Source organism: Tenrec ecaudatus, chromosome 1 (assembly GCF_050624435.1).
Source record: "Tenrec ecaudatus isolate mTenEca1 chromosome 1, mTenEca1.hap1, whole genome shotgun sequence".
NCBI classification, from domain to species: Eukaryota; Metazoa; Chordata; class Mammalia; order Afrosoricida; family Tenrecidae; genus Tenrec; species Tenrec ecaudatus.
The window spans coordinates 71,955,439-71,965,540 of NC_134530.1; the positions used below are offsets into that span (position 1 = coordinate 71,955,439).

The following is a 10,102-nucleotide window of genomic DNA, read 5'->3' on the forward strand; positions in this document are numbered from 1 at the left end:
CTCCCCATTGCTGAGAGCAGAGAGCAGATGCCTGAGGGGTGACTGAAGTCAGGTACAGATTCACCTAACAAGGCTCCATGCCTTGACTTGCTCATACTCTCAACTCAAACCCTCCCTGTTGACCCACTGCCAGAACCCCTAGTTCCTACCTCATACTTGTGTCCGAAGAGCCAGTGAGAGGGAGGTGACGGGAACTGCTGCAGAGCTTTGAGCAGCCACTGCCTGCGCAGGTAGAACCCGGCCACCTTGATCAGCAGGAAACCCAGGCTGAGCAGAAACGCCACTTGGAAGAGTCCAGGGATAATTCCTAAGAGTCCCATTGGGCTTGACATGGTGATGCTCATGGTGCAGCTGGATCATACTCTGACTGTCCCTGACCACCCCTGTCCAAGTCTAGGAAGGATTGTCCCGCCCACCTTTGGGGAGGGAAAATGAATGAGGGCAGAGTGCAGTTTGCCTTTGGAAGATGAACAAATAGTGGAAGGTCCATCTTGGCAAACAGTTGGAGAACTGTGATAATCAGATAATTAGATGCTGTGATAATGGCCATATACCCACATATTTTCCCAATTTCAAGAAATATATAATGAGCACTTACTGTGTGTCAACCGGTATTCTCTGTGCTAGGACCAGGCTGCAAGCAAAAGAGTCATGATCCCTGACTTCAAGGGATTCAGTGTAGTTTGTCGCTGTCAGTAGATGGGCTAAGTTATTATTACTTCTATTTTAAAGGTGAGAATTTGAGAGCCTGAGATACCCAGTGATATCACTAGAGTGAAACAGCTAATGATCATCTGATTGGGATCAAATAACCTCTGTTCTGCTACAAAGCAGCTCTTGCCAGATGATTTTGCAATGCTCCTCCGTGTATTCAGTTCCATTAAGCAAACTTAACTACACATGCACAGAATTCTGGACCTAGAAGTCCCAAAGTCCAGCTTCAGCCTCTCTGCTTACAAAGCTTAAAATGTTACACTACTTAAAATCTCTTAGCCTTGTTTTCGTGCTTTGTCGATGGAAAGTTCTACATGAGCTTGCCCATTAATTTACTTATTCCAAAAATATTTCTTCACTTCCTACTCCTGAGAGACAAGGGAGAAAAAGAAATTAGTAAAATGACACTGGTAATTGTTGTACTGAAGGAATGATGATTAGGCTGGATCAACTAAAGGGAGCAGAAAAGTACCTTAAAAATGGGCCTTAAGAGGAAGGAAAAAAAAACAGAGCTTGAATTGTGAACACCCATTATGTAGAAGGCTATGGAGGAAGTTGAATAATTTTATTAGAAGAGATTTTTGTAAACTTGATTATGGTGGAGTGAACTATGGTATATAATATATACTTGGTTAAATGACCTCCCTCTTGGTCAACCTGAATTTGATCTATGCTCACTTGTTCAATGCCAGAAATTTTTCTCTGGCTTTCTAAATATTGCTGCTGGTCTCCTCTTTCTTAATTTTTATTTTAACCTTTATACTGTTATTGCTTTTTTCTTTCTGTTTCTTTTGTTTTATTATTGTTTCTGTTAGGTTTCCCAGTTTATGAAGAACAGACATAGTGCATAAGTAGAGGCAATAATTGATGCAGTGATTTATCTCCAATTCGGGTGAGGAGCTGGGGGAGGATGATATTGGGGAGTAACCGATAAGTTCAGGAGCTGGGAATGAGCATTAAAACAGATTTTGATGTTATATTTACAACTCTATTTGAAAGTTATTTGACTATGAAATTATATGATATGTGAACATTAGATTATGAAAAGTCCAGACCAACAACAAAAAAGAATGGGGCTTGAAGGAGAAGTAGAAGTTGAAAAGGTAAAAAAAAGCAGGAAAGAGTGACGATCTTTACAAGGTCATAATGGTGATGTGTGAAATACCAAGAAAGAAGGACAGGTAACTTTCACATCCTTTCTCCTCCCTTGTTAAGGATTATCTCCCCAGGTGAGGTCCAAGACCGAGTCCAGAAATTAAAATAATGAAAATCATTGCAAGAAGAACTTGGAAGTCAGCTCTCCCAGGGAACTATTGTTAGCTAACATATTTAACCTACGTAATCATTTACAGCCAAGGCCCCCATCCTTGTCCTCCCTGGTGTCAGGGAAATCATTGCACAACACATGGGATCAAAGTTCTTCTTTTCTTCTGTAATTCCTAGGCCTCTGCACAAATCCATGGGCAGTGAGGCATATAAACACTTACACCATCCCTCCAGTGGTCTCTCCATTCTCTGATCTCCATCCCGATCCCACTTCTGGGGTTGCACTCAGCTCCCCTTTTCCTAGTCCCCAAACGAAAGATTTCTTATTGTTATTACTGGTAATATGTACTACATAAATAAATGAATGAGTAAAGTGGCTAATTCAACGGTTTCTACATGTGCAGTTCAGTGACACTGACCACAGGCTTTGAGTTGTGCAGCCATTCTCTCCATTTGGGGCACTGTCACTTCCCATGAACATAAGCTCATTATCTAACAAATTTCCATCTAACTTTATTCTTTCACTACTTGTCCACCAGTTTGTCATACTGTGGTGACTTTTGTATTGTCCTGATGGTGGAAGCTATGTCACTGGTATTTCAAATGCCATCCAGGTCACCCAAAGTGAACAGGTTTCAGCTCAACTTCCAGACTAAGAAAAGATCATTGAAAAAGGACTTGGCTCCCCACATTGAACGAAAGGGGCACTGAAAAATTTACAACTTAGTTTTGAAGCATTGTCAGATATGAAGGCCTACATAATGAAAGCAGGGAATTGTCAGAGACAGAGCTGAAGGGCGGACCCCTCAGGTCCACGGATACTCAAACTGTGATGGAGGAGAATCTCATGTCTCAGAGTGGGTCGACTGTGATGATATGGGTTGGGTAAAGTGTGTAAGAATGAATCCATCAGGATCTTCATTTGTTGGTTGGGCATGACTCAAGATAAGGAGAAACAGCTGCAAAAATCTACTAATGATTAGAACTTGGAATGTGGGAAGCATGAATGTTGGAAAACTAGCAGTCTTCCGAAATGAAATGCAACATATGTAAATCCATATTCTAGGCATTCATGAGCTGAAATGGGCTGGTATTTGCCATTTGGAATGAGGAATTCAGAAGATTTACAATGCTGGGAATAACACAATTGAGATGAATGGTGCTGCATTCATTGTCAAAGTGAACATTGCAAAATCCATCTTGATGTACCATGCTGTAATGGAATTATACATATGTTCCTTCAAGGAAATTTAATCAATACAACTATTATTCAAATGTATACACCAACCGCAAATGCTAGTGATGAAATGGAAGAGTTACATCAACAACTTCATTTGGAAAGTGATCAAATAAGCAATCAAGATGCACAGATAATTATTAGTGATAAGAATGTAAAATAATATAACAGTGGTTCTCAACCTTCTTAATGCCATGACCCTTTAATACAGTTCCTCCTGTTGTGGTGATCCCCCAACAATAAATTATTTTTGTTGGTACTTCATAACTGTAATTTTGCTTCTGTGAAGTGATCATTGAAACCCCAAAGGGAATGCAACCCACAGGTTGAGAACTGCTGGCATATAAGCCAAGCCAATGGTGCTGAAGGCAAACATTCAAGCTGCATTAAATGCATTAACCCCCCCCACACACACACACCCGAAAAAGGTCTACGAATTGATGGAATGCAAGTTAAAAGGTTTCAACAAGCTGATGAAGCACTGGACCTACTCTCTCGTCTATTCTAAAAAATTTAGAAGACAGCTACTGCCAGCTATTGAGTGAAAGACATCCATAGTTGTGCCCGTTCCAAGAAAGGTAACCCAAAAGAATGCTCAACCTATAGTACCATATCATGGATATTTCATGCAAATGAAACCCTTCTGCTGATCATCCAACAACTGTTGCAGCAGTAGAGTAATAGGAAGCAACTACAAGTTCAGGTCATATTCAGAAGAGAATGTGGAACAAGGGATGTCATTGCTGATGTCAAATGGACCTTGGCTGAAAGCAGAGAATACCAGAAAGATGCATACTTGTGGCTTTTTTTTTACTATGCCAAGGTATTCAGCTTTGTAGATCAAAATAAACTTGGGATAACTTTGAGAAGAATGGGAATTTCAGAACATTTCATTGTGCTTATGAGCAACTTACACATAGATCCAGAGGCAGTTGTGAGAACAGAACCAGGGAATACTAGATGATTTAACAACATGGTGTATCCCATGATTATATCCTCTCACCATACATATTCGCTCGGTAAGCCAAGCAAACCATCAAAGATGGTGGCTTATATGAAGAATGTGGTATCAGGATGGGACGAAGGCTTTTTCACAACCTGAGACATGCATTTGCCAGTACTTTACTTATTGAAAGTGAGGACGACTTGAAGCACTTGCTGATGAAGGTCAAGGAATGCAACCTTCAATATTAATTATGAATCAATACCAAAAAGACTAAATTCGACAGAGGAGTCAAGATTGCATCTAGGTAGTATCATCCGCCTAGTGCTTCCATTGATGGATCAGAAAATTGATAGGAAAGGAGGCCAAAATTGGGAGGCTGGGTTCTGAAAATAAATTTAGTGTACTTGGGTCTGTGGGTCTGACCTACCCCTGCCTCTTTTACTCAATGAAACACTCTAAATTCACTGTTACTGCCCTCAGACTCTACTAATCCCTTTTCAGGTCCGTTGGGATGACGTCCGACACCCCTTTTGTGCCCAAGATCTGAGTCCCAGAGTGTGAGGTAATTTCCCCACGTTGCTATCTAAAATAATCATAATTCCATACTCAAAGAGAGCCTCCAAGAGCAAGCCATAAGAATTCACACCAGAATGCACCTGTCTGATGTGCTCCCTGTTCCTGCACTCTTGGGCTTTGGTTCCTCCCTCCCCAGCCAGGAAAAGAGTAACCAGATCAGCCATTCCCTCTTCCCCTCACCCAGCTCCACAATACCAGTATGGGTAACTCTAGATAATTAGGCACTGATTTGCTGCAATTGAAGAGCACCTGGGATTCTTACCCGTGACAGAGCACAGATCCCTGGAGCAAGCCTGAGGTGATGTGCATGACAGAGCTGGGAGTAACACAGAAGTGCAGCTGGTGGGGTGTGGGGGACACTCAGATCCAGCTGGCCACAAACACACACAGCTAATCTGATCCAGCTTCCTTGGGGGATAGTGCGACACAGCCCGACACCAGGGCACCCCACAAACCGATTATAAAACAATAAAAGCAACACTTTTTCCATCCCAGGCTGTGCTCATTTGTGCAACTTTGAATGTAAGCCAGCAGAAACCTGATCCATTAACATAATAATACATGCAGAACTCACATTATCTGACCACAGCTCAAATATTAATATAACAAAGCAGGAAACGCAAACAGGAGCTGAAAGCCTCAGCCCAAGTCCCAAACTGGCTCTCAATGTTTGGGGCTCCACAGAGGTTGTTTGAAAGACTCTAAATAGTGGTCAAACATCCTACACCAGGTCCATGCTCATACTTCATACCAGTACAGGAGTTTCTCACTAAACCCACTCTTCAAGGCCCACCCTACCAGCCATTGAATCACCTTGGCATCTCATCTACACAGAAGTCTGACCCACCACCATAGTGGGCCATGGGTAGTCCCTCAAAACATTCCTGCCAATCTCACAGAGAAAGAGCTTAGGGCCCCTTGCTCTCTCGGGAATATGGTGCTTAATTCTTCCAAAATGACAAAAGGACAGCAATCTACCACACCAACCTCAACAAGAAAAACAAAACAAAATAGCAGAGGAAATCCTAAAACTTCTGATGCTCACAGAAGAAGCAGACATTAATCTGGAACAAAAATAAATCTTCAGAATGCTAATTGGAGTAATACAGGATATAAGAGAAGCAACACAGAATAAAGACATAGTGATAGAGGAGATGAGGTCCATGATACAGGGTATGAAGCCCACTCACCGAAAGGAAATACAGGGAATAATGAATGAGGTAACAGAAGGGAAAACACAACAACAAGAGAAAAACAGACATGACCAACATAATAAAAGAGGCAGAGAATCATACCACCGATTTTTGACCACAATCAGGTCAACTTCAACAAATGGGAAATGAAGTCAAACAACATAATCAGAGGCAGAAAAACCTGAGAACAATGATAATGCGATGAATAGGAACAATATTCAAATAATTGGTCTACTAGAGTAAGACAAAATGAAGAAGACAACAACTGAATCAGCAAGGGAATTCCTGAAGTAAACTTCCCCACTTTAATGGTTATGAATCAGACATTAATACAGATAGCAGAGAGTACACCAATTATACTAAAACTCAGGAAGAACTCACCAAGGCACATATTAGTTAAATTACCCAACTTCAAAGAGAGAGAGAAAATTTTAAGAGCAGCAAGAGAAAAACAGGCAGTAAGAATATGATCAGTCCCCCAATACAATAGCACCTCGCCCTGCTAAACAGCTATTGCAGGATACCCATCTTCCTGACATGATCACTGAAGACAGACGTGTGTGCAAGCAAATGTGGTGAAGAAAGCTGATGGTGCCCGGCTATCAAAAAGATATAGCGTCTGGGGTCTTAAAGGCTTGAAGGCAAATAAGCGGCCATCTAACTCAGAAGCAACAAAGCCCACAGAGAAGAAGCACACGGCCTAAGCGAATACAAGGTGTTGAATGGACCATGTAGCAGATACAAAGGAACACAAACAATCATTGTGTGATCACCTTGCTCACCTAATTGCTAAAGACGAAAGTGTGCATAAGCAAGTGTGGTGAAGAAGGCTGATGGTGCCCGGATACTGAGAGATATAGCGTCTGGGGACTTAAAGGCTTGAAAGCAAACAAGCGGCCATCTAGCCCAGAAGCAACCGAGCCCACACGGAAGCAGCACACCAACATAGGTGACCATGAAGGACAGAGGAGACCAGGTCTCCAACAACAAAGGTGGGGTGGTGGTGAGAATCACATCACCGTGAAAGAGGGGGAGTGCATGATGGGGACCCAATGCCCACCTGTAGACAGCTGGACACCCCTTCCAGAGGGGTAGTGAGGAGGAGATGGGCCACTCAGGGTTCAGTGTAGCAACAATGAAACTCAAAACCTTTCTCTAGTTCCTGAACACTTCCTCCCCTCCCAATCATCATGACCCCAATTCTACCTTGCCTTGTGGACCTGGTTATACCAGAGGATGTACAGCGGTGCAGTGGAGATCTGGAGGCACAGGGAATCTAGGACAGACGAACCCCTCAACACCAGCGGTGGGAGTGGCGACACCAGGAGGGAAGGGCGTGTAGAAAGGGAGACCCGATCTCGGAGATCTATGTGTAACCTCCTCTCTGGGAGATGGGCAATGGGGAGGTGGGTGAGGGGAGACGCCGGGGAGTGTAAGATAAAATAATTATTTATAAACTATCAAGAGATCAGAGGTGGGATCGGGGAGGATGGGGATGGGGGGGAAAAAAGGGAAACCGAGCTGATTCCAGGAACCCAAGTGGAAGGTGAATTATGAGAGTGACGAGTGCAACGAATGTATAAGGGTGCTTTGCTCAATTGATGTATGTACAGATTGTGATAAAAGCCTTATGAGCCCCAATAAAAAGATTTTTAAAAAAGAATATGATCAGACCTATCAGCAGATACCATGAAGAGGAAGAGAGAGTAGAGTAACATCTTCCAAGAGCTGAAAGAAAAAAAGGCCAACCTGAGAATTTTCTACACCGTCAAGCTATCTATTAAGATAGACAGTGAGGGAAGAGTCTTTCCAGACAAGGAAAACACAAAGGAATATGCCATAAGACACGCAACCCTGCAGAAAATCCTTACAGCTCACTGTGCTCAGAAGACCAACATCCACCAAGTATAAACACTACTGCCATATAATGCAAACCAATCCAGATGTCAACTAGCCACAAACAACTGCTAAGTTAACATTGTCTCTGAGAGAATAGAAAGCAAGAATGAGGGCACCCTCATAAACAAAGCACACTGATATGTAAGCACACTGATATGAGACAGGAAAACACCCATCACAAAAGATACAACATGACAGCAATGTATCCACAGATGATGGTAGTAACTCTATATGTCAACAGCCTGAATTTTTCCATTAAAAGAGAAAGGTTAGCAGACACGCTTAGAAAATATAACCCATTCATCTATTGCAGGGGTTGCAATCCTTATCTCCAACAAAATTGACCTCAAGGTGCCAACTATAACAAGAGACAAGTATAGGCACTATATAATGTTAAAAGGATCAGTAGAACAGGAACCCGTGAGCAAAATAAATATATGCGAGCCTAATGAGAGACCCATGAAATTCGTCAAACTATTCAAAAGATGAATTATGAAATCACAGACACAACAGTCATAGTAGATGACTTTAGTACACTGCTATCAGAGAAAGCTAGATCACAGGAAAAGAAACTCAACATGGAGGCTACTGAGGTAAGCACAACAATTGGGTGGCTAGAACAGATAGACATTTCTGAAGCTCTTCATCCAAGTGCCAAAAAAATTCACATTTTTTTCAAATGCACAGGCTCATTTCCGAAAATAGACAATATATATGCTAGAACACAAGTCAAACCTGAGTAAATTCAAACACCTAGAGGTCATTCAGATGTCTCTCTGGGACTACTATACCATAAAGCTGGAGACCAGTAAACGGACAACCAGAAAAACAGGAGCAAACAATTGAAGGATGAATAGCCATCGATCTTCTGCTACACAAATGGTTATTGGCTCAGATTAGAATGGAAAGAAGGAAGTGTCTAGAAATTAATGAGAATGAGAATACAATCCTAAGGAATACTGCAAAAGCCGTTATCAGATGATGTGTGATAGCAACTAATGATTATATTTAAAAGAAAGAGAGACTTATGGTTTATACGCTATCATAAACCCTCCAGTTGCTTGGCACAGTGGATGGATGGTAAGAGTTGTTTGAACCCCGAATAAAATGATTTAAATAAGTTTATAAACCCTCCAGCAACTGGAACAGAGTCAACAGAACAACCTTTCCAAAAGGAAAAAAATAAATATTAAAAATCAGGGCAATATTAAAAATAATGGGAAGACAAGAGAATAATGCACAAAATAAATGTAAAAAGAAGCTGGATCTTTTAAAGGATCAGCAGAATTGACTAACCACTGGAAAATCTAACCAATGAAATGAAGGAGCAAGTATGAATAGCCAGAGTGAGGGGAGAAACCAGGGGAATCACAACAGACCCCAAAGAGATTAAGAGAATAAACACAAATATTATGAAACTCTGTATTTTAATGAATATAACAATGTGAAAAACATGGACAAATAGTTGGTAAAATAATACCTCCCTAGATTAACCCAGATGGAAGTCAAGAACCTCAACAGACCCATAGCAAAAGAAGAAATAGATATGGTTATCTAGAAACTAACAATGAAAATAGATCCCAGACCAGACAGATTCACAAGAAAATTCTATGAAGCATTTAGGGAATAGCTGACAACGATCTTCCACAAATTATGCCAGAGCATAAAATAAGATGCCGAACTCCCAAACTCATTCAACGAAGCCAGTAAAACTTTGATACCCACGCAAGGCAAGCATCCTATAGGAATCAAGCACTACAAAATGAAACCTCTAATGAACTTAGATGCAAAAATCCTTAACAAAATATTGATTATTAAACAAAAAAGTATGTAAAACATATCATCTATTAACCATGCCAGGATAGGTGAACCTCACAGAGTTCTGGGTTAATAGAACAAAGTGTTCTTTCATGAGGGACTAGTTGAGTAAAGGCCCAATGTCCATCTGCTGCTTTAATACTTTACAAATAAATATATGGACATAGACCTATTCCCCTATAATTATATATAAATGTATATATTGTATATATGTATATATAATATATGCCTGTATTTAGACCTCTATAAATGTCCCTTGCCTCCCGGTTCTTTCCTCTATTTTTTTTTATTTTCCTCCTGTCCCACTATCATGTTCAGTCTTCATTCCGGTTTTGGTAATTCCTCTCAGCTACATTGCCCTTGATATAGCCTCCCCAAGCATCCCGTGCCCTCCTCACCATCAATTTCAGAACACTTATTTTTCCTTTGCACCCGATATTGTTGGCAACCTCC

The 10,102-nt window shown here is 41.2% G+C and overlaps 1 protein-coding gene across 2 annotated transcripts in view; it reads right to left on the reverse strand.

Moving 5' to 3' along the window:
- The window catches only part of LOC142435251 (cytochrome P450 4A6-like), a 36,453-nt gene extending 36,109 nt beyond the window's left edge, over positions 1 to 344 (reverse strand). For both annotated transcript variants that reach the window (XM_075539726.1, XM_075539725.1), the window contains exon 1: positions 150 to 344. In XM_075539726.1, coding sequence (XP_075395841.1) covers positions 150 to 344 — 195 coding nt within the window. The remainder of the gene's footprint in view (positions 1 to 149) is intronic.
- Between the last annotated feature and the right edge of the window lie 9,758 nt (positions 345 to 10,102).